This window comes from Ovis aries, chromosome 23 (genome assembly GCF_016772045.2).
Source record: "Ovis aries strain OAR_USU_Benz2616 breed Rambouillet chromosome 23, ARS-UI_Ramb_v3.0, whole genome shotgun sequence".
In the NCBI taxonomy this organism is placed as follows: domain Eukaryota; kingdom Metazoa; phylum Chordata; class Mammalia; order Artiodactyla; family Bovidae; genus Ovis; species Ovis aries.
This window is the reverse complement of record NC_056076.1, coordinates 47,880,835-47,896,728: the sequence shown is the minus strand read 5'-3', so window position 1 is coordinate 47,896,728 and position 15,894 is coordinate 47,880,835. Positions and strand designations below refer to the sequence as shown.

Here is a 15,894-nt window from a genome sequence, read left to right as displayed (position 1 = left end):
AAGACTAATGTGTTGTGTCATTGAGTAAGCAGTTAGTAAATGTTTGCTACTACATTTGAATGCAGAAAGAGATCTCTTTAGAAATTAACAAAATTGTATCATAAGGTATTTTGATTTAAGTATAAATTTGTATGCTAAAAGACAATGTAAGGAAATGAAAAAAAAATTCTAGGATTTGGAGGGTTTTTTTTTTGTAATACACATTCAGTTGATAGGGTTTTTTATCAGAATAAAAAACAGTATACAAAGAATAGCAAATTGAAATGTAAGGAATGCCATTTGCAGAACTGTTTTACAGTTATTAATAACTTGAGGGCTTTATTTGCTAGTTCGGGATAATCAGACCTCTTAACTGAAACTTTCCAGTGAGTAATCTTGAAATCGTAATTGTACTAAAACATCATTTGATAAGCTTTCATCTTTGGCTGTGAAGTGAAGATTTCCTATTCTGTTGAAATTTGCAGTGTGTTTACCACAGCTGGAATTAGGAGCAGGGTTAGTATCTGAACTTTTCAATTTTTGCAGATGTTGAGAAAAACATTTCTGACTTGAGTACAGAGCTTGCTACCACACTATTGAAGAAAATCTGTATGATATAAAAGGTTCATTCATATTTTGATAACTTAATCATAAATTAATTTTCTTGTTTTCTTACTCTATTTTGTCCTCAAGTTGGAACATGCAGAAATCGATACCTTATAAAAACCTAAACTCAGTCTGTTTACATTTCAAAACTTTTGGCCAAATATATGATAACTTAGCTATTTAAAATGCCCAACTAATTAGCATTACTGCAAAAATTATTTTATTGCATAACTGAAAAATTCTCCAGAGATAATTAGCCAGGAGTTAACCAGCCATGATTACTAAGACATGACAAGTTAAGACTGGTAACTTTAAGTGATCACGTAGTTCCGAAGTGATCATAACTGCTCTTTCTAAGACATGGGACACTGAGATCATGGCCGTACTAGGTCATGAGGTCACTCAGATGACCCAGAATAGGTTTAAACTTTCCATGTTTCATTTCCATGAAGAAAAAAGTTTTTATAAAAGACTTTATAGAAAGTTTTCAAATCCCTAAGAATACATCTTAACTCACAATAAACATTTTTCCTAACAAAAGTGAAACAGAGACCCTGTTTTTACTCAGGTTCTTCCTGACACTGGGAATCCCTTTCATTTTGCTGGTAATATAAATGTTTGATTTTTATTCATTTTCCTAGCTGCAATTCTCATGGGCTGAATTAATTGAACTAAAGGTATAGGCACTTTTAGATAGCATCTTGTTGTATTTGCTTGTTTTGGCAGTTTTTCGCAAGGAACAGGGCTCTTTCCTCTAACTTAGGAGTAAGTTTTGTTCTAAGGATAAAATGGGTGTGGCGCTTGTCCGGCGCCTGGAGAGTCCTCTGAACGCGAGCCTTCTCCGCAGGGCTGCATGCTCGGCCTTGCCTGGGTGTGCACTCTCCTCCGCTGACTACCCTCTGCTGGGCCTCTGCTGTGTTTTCTGTTGCCCCTGGTCATGTGATGAACACGAGTAAGGCCGTGTATTAGTACTGACCCTGTAACCTGTTTTCAGATTGGCTTCTGTTTCTGTGTTCTGAATAGTGATTAATGCACCATTCCGTGCTGCTTAGTTTACACTGGTTAGTGACCATTATCTTCAAATCCTCCTTTTCCCTAAACTGTCTATAGCCACTTGGCCAGTAACACATGTGAATTGTTTGTGCAATCACTGAAGTAATGCTCTTAATATTAGCGGTAACTTCTGTCTTCAGTGTTTTAAATTGGACCGGCCTCGCTTTTCCCTCTCTGCTACCTTGTTGCTTCCTTGTACTCTGTGTTCCAGCAATACCTGCATTTATTTTTCTTTTTTTGTAACTCCTAAAACGTTTCCTGTCTCTCAAACATACTGAACTTTCTGCCTGCTGTTCGTTCTCTCTCTCTCATCACACTTCTGCTTTGTTGTTGCTTTTGTGATACGTCTCCCTTCCAGAGGTTGAATTAATAAGCGTGTTCTCAGCGCTCGGATAGGACTGTCACATGGTATTGAGGCTCATGCAGCTGGCTCCACTAGAGCATGCTTTGGGACACACAGGAGGAGCTCAGCAGAGTTTAAAACGTAGCCAGATACGCTTTTTGCTGCCTGTTAGTTGCAAATGTCTGCGTTGGTTTGTAAATGTCTACATGTGTTTGGTGAAGTTTTATGTGTCTGCTTTATTTTGTCAGGTTGTAGTTTTATATACTATAGTATTTTCGATTATAATATTTAGTATACTATAATATATAGCATTTTTATGTATGTTTATTTGTGTGCATTTTTACAGCGTCTGTCACTCTAGACAGCTTAATGTGCTATCTGCTGTGCAATTCTCATTGTTCTTTACTTCCCTCACAGTGGGAAAACTTTAAAGGAAGTCACATAATCTTATTTTTTGACTCCTTTCAAATTTTTAGCATCTAAATCACAGTTGGGCTATCAAGGATGTCAGGACAGTGTTGCTATGTGGAATTCCAGAGATGTCCCTATAAAAAAGTTACTATGGCCAAGTAAATCTATGATATTTGGGATCCTTGGGACAGGCTCCTGAATTAGGTTGGGGACCTGTTGTTTTTTCCTTTTGAGGGGAATGAACATGATTATAATTATTGATAATTAGGTTGTGACCATTATTTTCTAGCAAACTATACCAAGGCCTCAGTATCTTTAGCTGGAAGATCATTTTTGAGAATGACCTTTCGAGAATTCAGAGTCCTTTTTTGAGAGTTACGCTTGCTTATTGAATAGTAAGCGTATTCTCGTTGTACAGCAGCCTTGCCACCACTGCCCCAGTTAAGTCTGTGATTGGATGTCATTTGGGCTCTCAGTTTTTGTTCTTAGATAACAACCCCGCCTCCCACCACACCTGTCCCTGTTCCCCAACGTACACCTAGAAGTGCTTGTAGAGGCTCACCTCCGGGTTGTGGGCAGACACGTGCAGGCTTACATACATTGTTGGCCAGCTGCCACCGCCTCCCTTCTGAAACTTCAGTATGAGTTGGCATATTGAAGGTTTGGTAACTTTTTTAGTTAAGAAACCTTTTTAATTTTGCTTATTTGGAACTTCTTAGTGTATTTGTTTAGGTGCTTTTTAATTTTTTTGAGCTGTAATTTACACGTGACAAATGCCCAAACCTTAAATTTTCAGTCTGTGAGTTTTGGTAATTGTGTACTCACATGGAATTACTACTCAAAAAAAGATAGAAAACAATTTTGTCACGCCAGAAAGGTGTTTGTGCCTCTGGCCAAGCATTCCTCTGTGTGTTCCTGCCTTTTCCTGAGATAGTTATTTTGACTTTTGTCGCTACATTAGTTTCCCTGTTTGTTAGAAGTCATAAGTGGAATCAGTATATATTTTGTATGTTTTGTTCTTAAGTAATAACTTTATCATTTTTCCCTAACATGATCGTTTTGAGATTCATCTGTGTTGTGAAGTATATACATAGTTCACTCATTTTTGTTGCTGAGCAGTATTCCATTGTGCGAACATACGGCAATTAAAATTTTTTTCCCCCTGTTTTCTTGGTATTTGGGCCATTTCCAGTTTTGGGCCATTGTGAATATGGCTGCTGTGAACATTCTTGTACAAGTTTCTTTTTGTGAACCTAAGTTTTCATTTTTCTTGAACATATGTCTAGGAGTGAAATTATTTTGATATAGGGTAGATGTATGTTGAACTTTGTAGGAGCTTGCCAGTCTTCCAAAGGTGCAGAACCATTTTACACTCATATCAATAGGGTGTGAGCATTCTGGTACACATGTGAGGCCGAGTAATGGTCCCCAAAGACACCCATGTTCTAATCTCCAGAACCAGTGAATATTACTTGATATGGCAAAAGGGACTTGCCAGGTGTGGTTCAGGATCTTGAGCTGTGGAGGTTTTGGGGAAATGCCTGGATGAACCCTAAATGTAATCACAGGTTTCCTAACAGGAGGGTGGGAGGACGTTTGGTTATAGAAAGCGGAGGCGGTGTGACAGTGGAGGCAGAGATGGAAGTGATGTGCTTCGAAGATGGAGGAATGGGGCAAAGCCAAGGGGTGCAGGAGGCCTGCAGGAGCTGAGGGGAGGGAAGCGAAGTCTCCTCTTAGACTCTTCGGAGGGAACCGATCCTGACGATGCTTTGACTTTCTTTAATTTATTGAGACTTATGTCGGTAACTCTGTATTGTTCTAAGGCACTGAGTTTGTGATAATGTGTTATAGCAGCAATAGCAAACTAGTAGATTCTATGTCTTCACCAGCATTTGGTGGTGTCAGAATATTTTAAAACCATTTTAGATGTGAAATGCATTGCGATTTTAACTTGTATTTTTCTGAAGAATGTTGATATTAAGCATCTCCTAATGTGCTTATTGCACTCCTGTATCCTCTTCATGAAATATCTGAAATTTCTCTTTTGCCTATTTTTTTAAAAACAGAGTTCACGTTTTTCTTTGACTTTCAGTTCTTTATATATTCTGAATAGTAGTCCTTTGCCATATATATTTATAACATTTTTTCTCTAATCTGTGACTTACTCATTTTTTAAAGGTGTCTTTAGGTAAGCAAACATTTTAAGTTTTGATGAGGTTTGTGTTATAGTTCTTTTATGGTTAGTGCTCTTTATATCTTAAGGACATAAAAGTATTTTTTTGTTTCCCTCTGGAGATAAGATTTTCCTTTCCCATTGAGGATGGTATAAGATCGTGATTGAGGCTTACTGTTTTCCATGTTGTTGAAAAAATGTTGAAAATAGATTGACTTGGTGCCTTGGAAATCTTGGTAGCAAGGGCTTCCCTGATAGCTCAGTTGGTAAAGAATCCACCTACAATCAGGACACCCTGGTTCGATTCCTGGGTCAGAAAGAACTGCTGGAGAAGGGATTGGCTGTCCACTCCACTACTGGGGTTCCCTTGTGGCTCAGCTGGTGAAGAATCTACCTGCAATGCTGAAGACCTGGGTTCAATCCCTGGGTTGGGAAGATCTCCTGGAGGAGAGAAAGGCTACCCACTTCAGTATTCTGGCCTGGAGAATTCCAGTATAGTATAGTCCATGGGGTTGCAAAGAGTCAGACACAATTGAGTGGCTTTCGCTTCACTTGGTAGCAGATGAGTTGACTGTATATGTGTGTGTCTATTTCTGAACTCTTGTATTTCACTGTTTATTTTTCTTATGCCTACTCTATGATCTTGATTACTAAGTCTTGAAATAAGGTGTTATAAGTCCTCCAAAATCATTCATTTTTCAAGATTGGTTTTACTGTTCTAGATCTCCTGTTTCCATGGGAATTTTAGCATCAGCATATTGATTTCTTAAAAAAAAAAAAATCCTGCTGAAATTTCAACAGGGCCTGCATTTATGTCAAACTGGGGAGAATAGACATTTAAATAATATTGAGTCTTCCTCTTTATAAACATGGTCTCGATTCATTTCAGTCTTCTCTCATTTACCTTAGCAATATTTTGCATTTCTTAGTAGAAAGGTCCTGAGTATCTTTATTTAGATGGACCTACAGGTTTTTTGTTGTTGCAGTTATGTATTGTATTTCTTTAAATTTCCTTTTCCATTTGTTCTTTGCTTGTACGTAGAGATACAGTTAGTTTTATATGTTGACCTTCTATCATAAAACCTTACTGGCTCACTTGCTAATTTTACCTGTGTTCTTATAGATTTTTATGCAGTTTCCAATAGAAACCACCATATCACCAGAGAATATACTTCTTTCTTTCCAGTCTTTATGTGTTTTACTTCTTTCTTGCCTTATTGCAGTGGCTGGAATGTCCAGTGCGTTATTGAATAGAATGGTGGCTGTGGGCATCCTTGTCTTATCCTCAGTCATAAGGGAAAGAGACTTAATGTTGTTTCATCATTAGATATGTTGCCAACTGTAGTTTTTCAGTTATCCTTTTCCAGAATAAAGAACTTCTTGTTCGTCTCTGTTTCTAATTCTCTTTAAGAGTTTTTGATCATGGATAGATACTAAATTGCTTCCATGGTGGCTCAGTGGTAAAGAACTGGCCTGCCAGTGCGGGAGATTCAGGTTCCATCCCTGAATCAGGAAGATTGCTGGGAAGGAAATGGCAACCCACTCCAGTATTCTCTCCTGGGAAATCCCATGGATAGAGCAGCTTGGTGGGCTATAGTCCATGGGTTCACGAAAGGGTCACACACGGCGTAGTGACTAAACAATAGATGTTAGATTAGCATTGTTGTGTGCTTCTCTTTTCCTGCATCAGTTAAGAGAATCATAAGGATTTTTCTTGTATACTGTAAATGAGGTGCTTGATTTTTTTTTTTTCTTTTAAACTGGTAAACATGCACCCCACTCCAATACTCTTGCCTGGAAAGTCCCATGGACGGAGGAGCCTGGTGGGCGGCAGTCCATGGGGTCACGAAGAGTCAGACACGACTGAGCGACTTCACTTTCACTTTTCACTTTCATGCATTGGAGAAGGAAATGGCAACCCACTCCAGTGTTCTTGCCAGGAGAATCCCAGGGACGGGGGAGCCTGGTGGGCTGCCGTTCATGGGGTCGCACAAAGTCAGACACGACTGAGGCGACTTAGCAGCAGTAAACCAGTTTTGCCCCTTGGAAAAATTGCCACTGTTTCTACTTTTCCCCATTTATTCGCCATGAAGTGATTGGACCGGTTCCCATGACCGTAGTTGTCTGCATGTTGAGTTTTAAGCCAGCTTTTTCACTCTCCTTCTTTCACCTTCATCAAGAGGCTCTTTAGTTCCTCCTCACTTCACGCCATTAGAGTGGTGTCATCCACTCTCTGAGGTTGTTGGTATTTCTCCCAGCAGTCTTGATTCCAGCTTGTGAGTCATCCAGCCCAGCATTTCACGTGATACACTCTATATAGAACTTAAATAAGCAGGGTGGCAATAGATAGCCTTGTCAAACTCCTTTTCGAATTTTGAACCAGTCTGTTGTTCCTTGTCCAGTTCTAACCGTTGCTTTTTGACATGTATTTAGGTTTCTCAGGAGACAGGTAAGGTGGTTTGGTATTCCCATCTCTTTAAGAATTTTCCACAGTTTGTTGTGATCCACACAATCAAAGGCTTTAGTGTCAGTGAAGCAGAAGTAGATGTTTTCCTGAAATTTCCTTGATTTCTCTATGATCCAGTGTATGTTGGCAATTTATCTCTGGCTTCTCTGTGTTTTCTAAATCCAGCTTGTACATCTGGAGCTTCTTGGTTCACATACTGTTGAAGCCTAGCTTTGAAGGATTTTGAGCATAACCGTGCTAGCATGTGAAATGAGCACAGTTGTATGGTAGTTTGAACACTGTTTGGTATTGCTCTTCTTTGGAATTGGAATGAAAACTGACCTTTTCCAGTCCTGTGGCCACTGCTGAGTTTTCCAAATTTGCTGACATATCAAGTGCAGCACTCTAACAGCATATCATCTTTTAAGATTTTAAATAGCTCAGCTGGAATTCCATCACTTCCACTAGCTTTATTTGTAGTAATGCTTCCTAAAGGCCCAATGATTTCACCCTCCAGAATGTCTGGCTCTAGGTGGGTGACCACAGCATCAATCAGGTATGAGCTTCATCAAATCCCTTACAGTTATACAGTGGAGGTGACAAATAGATATAAGGGATTAGATCTGAAGAACTACAGTGTTACGGAGATTGGTAACATTGTACAGGAAGTGGTGACCAAAACCATTTCAAAGGAGAAGAACTGCAAGCAGGCAGAGCGGTTGTCTGAAGTTGTTGTTTGGTTGTTCAGTCGTGTCAGACTCTCTACAACCCCGTGGACTGCAGCACGCCTGCCTTCCCTGTTCTTCACCATCTCCCAGAGCTTGCTCAGACTCATGTCCGTTGAGTTGGTGATGCCATCCAACCATCTCATCCTCTGTTGTCCCCTTCTCTTCTTGCCTTCAGTCTTTCCCAGCATCAGGGTCTTTTCTAATGAGTTGACTGTTCGCATCAGCTGGCCCAAAGTATTGGAGCTTCATCTTCAACATCAGTCCTTCAGTGAATATTCAGGGTTGATTTCCTTTATGATTGACTTGTTTGATCTCCTTGCTGTCCAAATAACTCTCGGGAGTCTTCTCCAACACCACAGTTCAAACGCATCATTCTTTGGCGTTCAGCGGCCTTTATGGTCCTACTCTCACACCCATACATGACTGCTGGAAAAACCATAACTTTGACTATCCGGACCTTTGTCGGCAAAGTGATTTCTGCTTTTTAATACGTTGTCTAGGTTTGTCGTAGCTTTTCTTCCAGGGAGCAAGTGTCTTAATTTCATGGCTACAGTCACCATCTGCAGTGATTTTGGAGCCCAAGAAAATGAAGTCTGTCACTGTTTCCATTGTTTTCCCATCTATTTGCCATGAAGTGATGTCTGAGGAGGCTTTCTAAATAGCTTAGGAAAGAAGAGAAGCAAAAGGCAAGGGAGAAGGGGAAAGATACTAACTGAATGCAGAGTTCCAGAGAATAGTAAGGAGAGATAAGAAAGCCTTCTTAAGTGAACAATGCGAAGAAGTACAGGAAAGCAACAGAATGGGAAGCACTAGAAATCTCTCAAAGAAAATTGGAGATACCAAGGGAACATTTCATGTAAGGATGGGCATGATAAAGGATAGAAATTGTAAGGACCTAGCAGAAGCAGAAGAGGTGGCAAAGATACACAGAAAGACTATATTTTAAAAGTCTTAATGACCTGGATAACCACGACGATGTGGTCACTCATCTAGAGCCAGGCATGCTGAGTGTGAAGTCAGGTAGGTCTTAGGAAGCGTTTTCAGATAGCTTTTCTTTGTGCTCATTCTTCAGCATCAGGGCACGTTTGTCTGCTGCTGCTGGTGGAGCTATTTCCTGCCTTCCTCTAGGAGTAGACGGTAGGGATGCTACACGTGAGCAGCTTGTCATGTGGCAGGTGCGCAAGTAGGTTTTGCTACCCCCACCCTCCTAGATCGGGTTCTGCTCCTCCCTCTGAGGCAGGGCTCTTCCCTTGGGCCTGGGAAGTGGGAGGCTTTCCTGCATCTACTGTCCTGGCTGAAGGCTTTGTTTCATGTGAGATGGCCGCTTAACGGGAAGGAGCTCTCCGTTATCTTTACTTTTATCTTTAATATTCAGTAGGTTGAAATATTCAGCAGATTGACTGTTAGCTGTTTCCTTTGCATCTATGGGTTGATGTCTGATATCAATTTGGCAGTGTTCTTGACCATTACCTCTTCTTATGCTTTTTCTGCCCCATTTATCTCCTGGGACCCCAGTTATACTCCACTCAAACCCAAGTTCACATTTGATGTTGGATGTTCTGGGATTTTTTTCCACACTTTTTTTTTCTCTTCGTGTTTAAATCTGAGCACTTTAATTTGGCCTGTCTTCAAATTCACTGCTTATTTTTGTCTGTTTCTAAATCCATCTAAAGAGATCTTTAATTTCTGATATTGTATTTTTCATTTCTCACATTTCCCTGTGATCTTTTTTTATAGCTTCAGTGTCTGTGATGAAAATCTCTGTTTGGTTATTCATGCTGTCTATCTCTTCCATCAGTTTTCATCATAGTTAAAAGTATGTCTGGTAATCTCCAAATCTAGACCCTCTGATCTGATTATATGAATACTATCCTATTCTGACTGTGGTTTGCTCCTCTCTCTGTCTTGTAATTTTTGAGTGAATGCTGAATGTTTGTAAAATCAGTGCAATGGCCCATCATTTCTTGCGAGGCTAAGTGATAAGATGTGTGTGTAGTTGACCTAGTTCTCGGCTTGTTTGCAACTTTAGCTTGATTAGCTCAAGTGTTTTAAGAGTAGGGTTAAGACTTCACATTCTACAAGATTTGTTGTCTTATTGTAATTTTAGTTCTTTCCCTGTACTTTGTATCTGAGCCATCAGCTTTCTGAACTGTGGGTGATTTCTCTGTTTTTCTCTGGGTTTTTGTGATTCTGGAGTGCTGCCCTCAGGCTCTTGTATCTTCCAGTGCTTTCTCTCAGCAATCCTTTCTTACCCTAGCCTTGGTAGTTCAGTTTACAGAGTATCTCTATAGAAGTTTTTGTCTCAGCTCTCCTGTCCCACCTCAGCCTAGGCAGCTCAAGTGTCTGGAATCTCTTGGATTACTTTCTCTTAACTTTCCTTTGCAAGGCATTTGAAGAAGACCTTTAGCTTCTTGGGTTATCTTAGCTTTCCAGCCTTGTCCTCTACCCTTTGGCACATTTTGGCCAACACTTGGCGCAGGTCTGTGGGATTGAGTGGTTGAGTAGTGCAGACTTGTTCTGTGGAATCCTTGGAATTCTAATATATCTTGTCTGCTTAAATGTTAGTGTTGAAATGTGTTAAAATTTAGGTTGATTTCTGCTTATTCTCACTGTGGTGGGATTATTCCTCCATAGCTGCTCTACCAGGAAAGAGACCATCTTTGGGTTCCTTTTTCTATGAAGACTCAACACTTTTTGGAATTTAGTTCCACTCAGGTTACTTTGCATCTTAAACTTCCTGATGGGTTCAGAAAAACCATGATTTTATATCTTTCCTGTCTTGTTTTGATTGTTAAGGTGAAAGTAATGATCTGTTGTGATCTTTTACATCCTAATTAGAAGTGGAACTCCTTTATGGAATACTTTCTGGTATATAATCTAGCAAATACCTGATAAAGTTTGTTATTTCACTTTGCTGTAGTTGGATTTTCTACTGAATTCTCAGAGCTAGATTTTGAAATATTTTCCATTCTTCTCAAATCTGAACTCTGCAGTTCTGTCCTCAAGTGGCAAATTATCTTATCTCGTACTTTGAGATTAAAGCCATTGACATTAAATTGTAATTGAAAGGCTTGTGGAGAGTGTGGGAAGAATTGGCAGTAGCTGCTTAGAAAACTGGGTAAATGAAACACTAACAGGGTTAGCTGCAGGGAAGAGAGTTGCACAGAGAGGAGCACGTGATGATACAGTAGTTTACTACTGATGTCATCAGGTGCAAAACTACAGTTGGGAGATAGTTATTTTTAAAGCTGGAAGAAAGCAAGTGGTTGTGGTGTAAATCCTGATTTTCTTGTAGAAAAGTCGATAAGTATATCTAAACTTGATATTTCAAGGGCTATCATTACTGAGGTATAAATAGCAAAAATAAATTTAAAAGATTTTAAGGAATTTGTACCTTGGTGTAAGAAAAGGAGCTGTATTTGACTTTATTCCCTATACGTGTTGTTACTTAGATAAAAATGAACATTTTTTTAAAAGAAGCTTAATTAAAAGTCTTCTCGGGGGATAGTAAAAGTGAACCAAGTCTTTTCTTCACAGACTCTTTTTACTTTTATTTCTTCCTTCTTGTTTACTTCACACTTGATGCCTTTTCCTTTGTTATAACTTTAGATTTTCCTTTATGATAATTAGCTATGAAAGTTTAAAACTTTGGGGTTGTTGGGCTTGTAAATTAAAAAGTATCTTTTGTTAACGAGTTTTGAGAACAGATTGAAATGCCAAAAGGTGAGGAAAACTTTTGGTGAAATATTTTATTGATCCTATTAAAATTAAAAATAAAGTAGTATGGGTAATGAGAAACTTGTCCAGTGTTGATAAAGATATGAGATTTTACTTGCAAAAGTATTATATTTATCCGCTTGTAACATTGTCTTGTTTTTAGAAGAATTTGTTTTTTTCACAGTTCATTTAAATTAGTAAAGATATTTTCAAGGATGAAAAAGATAACTTTTGAACATCTCTTATGAAAATAATATTTTGAATTTCTCTTTCATCTTGTAATTGCCTTTTGGTATTGTGCTGAAACTAGTGGTTGATCGTAAAGTTAGCCTCTAAACTATTCTTTTGGTGTCTCTTCTAGGTTAGATTAAGGAGGATATTTTCTTAGAGTGGACCACCGCTTTTGGTAAGAACATGTCGTCCATCTTGCCATTCACTCCACCAGTTGTGAAGAGACTGTTGGGATGGAAGAAGTCAGCTGGTGGATCTGGAGGAGCTGGTGGAGGAGAGCAGAATGGACAGGAAGAAAAGTGGTGTGAGAAAGCAGTTAAAAGTTTGGTGAAGAAGCTGAAGAAAACAGGACGATTAGATGAGCTTGAGAAAGCCATCACCACTCAGAATTGTAATACTAAATGTGTTACCATACCAAGGTAAGTGTTGTTAGATAAGAAATTTGAGGGCCTTACTGTTGAAAGTTGCTTAAAGGAATCTAAGGGAACGTTACTGAAATTTTTTTACTTTCAAATCAGTAGTGATTATTAAAATAAGATAGCTGTTCTTAACCTATCACATTAATTTTGTTTGACTCATTAAGACTTATTTTATAAATCATTTTCTTGAACAATGAGAAGGTTTAATCAAGCAAAATAAAATACTTAGACTGTATTTTTATCTTCACTGCCTTCGTTTACCTTCATTGCCTAAATGCTTCATTGTATACTTTTGTAGTTTCTGTGATCGAATTTGAATAAAGAGTCAAAGATTTTCTATCATTAGCACAGTAGTGGCTGACCGTTTTCTCCTCCTTTGGTCAAAACTTCAAGTAAGGAGTTAACAGAGACAGCTCACATTGTGATGAATTCTGTATAGTTTTTATTTGAGTTATAACATTACTTCTAACAAAGAACCATATGTAAGACAGCTTCCTGTGTGTCATGGTTGGTCAGAACCTGTCTTGAAGACCTGCCTCTTGTATTAGAAGGATGTGTTACCTACGAGGTTGAAGTTTTATTAGTGTACGTTTAATCATTTTCAGAGTAGTGCCACTCTCAGAAGCAGTGTTTTTTAAAATAAAGTAGCAAGTGGTTTTAATTTGTACTGCTATAATTGTGCACATTATAGAGTTTGAGGGAGTGTCAGTTTATTGCATTTTCTAAAATGATTGTTTGCAGTGTCATACACATAGGCTAGCATATGGCATGTGAAACCATTCTACTTGACATGTTTCTAATGAGTTTTGGGAAATACACTGTGGATGCTTGTTGATAATAGAGCCTAGTAACACCAGCCTATCTACTTGCAAATACTAACAGAATGTTTCCTGCCTTGTTTGGTAGATTAATTATCCATTTCTTTTACCTTGCTTGTTTCATGTATTTCTTAAGTAAGAGTCACTTTTCCTGGTTTATTCTTTCATTTTAGAAATGTTTATAGATGCCTGGCATTTCAATTCAGTAAACAGTTGTTAATATCAACATATAGTCTTTGTTGTTGAGTTGCTTACTTCCTAGTAAGGGAGGTAAACTTGAAAAAATAGGAAAGATAGTTTTATAACATACAGTAGGCATTCTGAAAGATGTATGCTCAGGGAGTTGTGTCCAAAGTGGGAAGCCTTCCCTATTCTGCAGCTTGTGAAAATTTTCCTCCTGAAGAAAGATTGGTGGCCGAGTTGGATGGATGTCAAGGAGGAATTTAGTTAGGAGAAGCTTGATTCACCCAGAGTGGTGCTGTAGTGTGGCGGTGGGAAGGGCCGCTGACCGGGGTCCTGCGAGTGTAGGGGAGGAGATGGGGGACGGCCCGCCTCAGAGGCTGCGTGGTAGTGAAGAAGCGCTGCATGGGTGAGGGCGGAGACATCAGAGAGTCTCAGGCAAAGAAGTGAGGAAAAGGGCTGTGAGACTGTCAGGAGTGGAGGTGGGAGACTGGATAGTATGTTTCCTCCTCATCCAAGGGAGCAGTGTGGTCCGGTCCAGGAAGACATGGGGCCGTGGTTCTGCACCGCTTCATTTAAGGCTCTGCTGCCAGTGCAGTGAAGTGTTGACGGAGCGGAGCTGCAAGGAGAGTTGTGCAGTCCTGCCTCTTAAGGAGATTCAGTAGGTAGCAGCCTCTTGATTGAAATGTATAGACTTTGTATTTAAACTGTGGAAGTCCCCTTAGTCAGATTTCTTTTCCTTCTTGTCCATTTTTCATTTTACACACTAGTTTTAGAGATTTTTTTTTTACATTCTTTTTCTTTAAAGATTTTTTTTCCCTAACACTTTTACCCGATCAATGAAAGTGAAGTGTTGCGTTTCCAGTATCTTGTTTTTCACTCTTTAATAAAAGTTCCATGAAGCTTAGAAACTTGCTTGTCTAATTTGGTGGGTTTGTTTTTTTTTTTTTTTTATATTGCAAGAAATGTAGATTTAATATTGGCTGTTATCTATCGAAAAATTTGTTTCTTGTACTGTTTGGAACCATATATTTTTTGAAGTTTGCTTTCTTGTTAATAGTTGAGAATTGTATCAGATTATTAGTCATTTCTTAACTACTAAATATCCTTAAACATTTGGTCAGCTCGTCATGGTATCAACTGTAAAACAGGGAGAGTGGGTGCAGAAAGGGCCCATTGTGGAGGGATCCAAACCACAGCTTAAGCAAAATTATTTAAGATGTAATGCAAAATGGGTTTACTGTAAGTCTGTTAGCTTAAATTCCAAGTGAGTTGTTAATAAAATACCTTTAGGTATTGATGCCTGGATGTTTTCATCATGTATTGATGAACTTGAAGCATAAATTACTTAATTTTTAAAATGGCAAATATTCTTAAATGGTCAGTGTCTCATTGACTGTCCACCGTTTCTTGCCCTCCACCTCCGTCTGCTGCTGTTAGAGTGAACTGTGGGTAGGAACATAGACCTGACGCTGTGTCCCTCCCACCCATCTCATATAATTAGCTCTGCCTTCGTCGCTTTGTCTCTGAAGAAAGGGAGCACTGTAGCTGCACGTTTGTGTCCCTGCTTCCTTCCTACTGTTGTATGTGGTGACCAAGTGATTCATGGGTAAAACTTAACCTACTAAGCTACAGTGAGCTGAATAGTATGGATAAAGGTTCATGAAGCTTTTCCATCTCGAGACAACTCAGTCAGAAATCAGAATGGCAGTTGATGTTTAGGTAACGAATCAGTCAAAAGAAGAAAAATCGGCTTTCAGTGCATATTATCTACAGAAAAACAAAATCCAAACAGCAGTGGAGATGGAGAGCTTGTAAAGTTAAAAACAAGAGACTGTGAGGTCTGAATGCTAATTTGATAATGGTTGTTGTACATAAATAAGCAGGAATACAGAATTTTTTTTTTGTAAACATAAATTATAAGGACTTTCCTAAGGTGATACTTTGTGTTTGACCATTTATGACATTTTGATGGTTCATCCTAAAGAAACAGTCAGGAATATGGTCAAAGATTTCTGGTGTTCATTTCAGCATTGTTTTTAATAGCAAAGAATTAGGTGAATCCAATCATAACCCATAGTTTCCTTAACTATAAAGGAAACTTACATAACTCATTTTATACCAGAATTGAATGGTAAAGTAAAATTGAATAGCAAAGTAAAGTTTATACCAATTTTACTCGTAAAAATAGATGCAAAAATTATAAATAAAAAAGCTCAAATTATAAAAACAAAACCACCAAATCATGAGTAGGTAAGGTTTACTGCAGGAATGCTAGTATGATTGACCTGTTGGGGGTCCATTAATATGAGGCACTGCATATTCATATTTATGAAAGCTCTGATCTTAATGGATCTAGAAAGGGCTTTTTATAAAATCCAGTGCTCATGTTAACAAATTAGGAATAGGAATTTTCTGAAGTTGGTAAAGCATAAAAATGTTAATGTTTAATCTTGAAACTTTAGAAGAAGTAATGCCAAATTGTTAATAGTGATTACTTATGGATTACCTAAAAAGAGAAATGTCCTATAATATTTCCCTAATATTTATCTATGAAGGTATGTTTTACTTTTGAGTCAGCACAATTAAATGTTTAAAAAGAACTTTTTGGCAATACGTAGACTATTCTTATATATTTTTTAAAACCCTTGAAGTCAACTTTCCTGTTACAGGGAAACAATATTTTCATTTTCTTAACATTCTAATACATGTGTTTATATTTTTTCCTTTAAAAAGAATGTTCCTTAAAAAGATAAAGTAGTATGTGTTGTACATGATTCCAAATTCAAA

The 15,894-nt window shown here is 38.3% G+C and overlaps 1 protein-coding gene across 4 annotated transcripts in view; it reads left to right on the top strand.

Moving 5' to 3' along the window:
- The window catches only part of SMAD2 (SMAD family member 2), a 95,806-nt gene that overhangs the window by 19,709 nt on the left and 60,203 nt on the right, over positions 1 to 15,894 (top strand). For all 4 annotated transcript variants that reach the window (XM_027960887.3, XM_027960885.3, XM_042239470.2 and 1 more), the window contains exon 2: positions 11,818 to 12,106. In XM_027960887.3, the coding sequence (XP_027816688.1) occupies positions 11,871 to 12,106 (236 nt within the window). In that variant the 5' untranslated portion in view covers positions 11,818 to 11,870. The remainder of the gene's footprint in view (positions 1 to 11,817; positions 12,107 to 15,894) is intronic.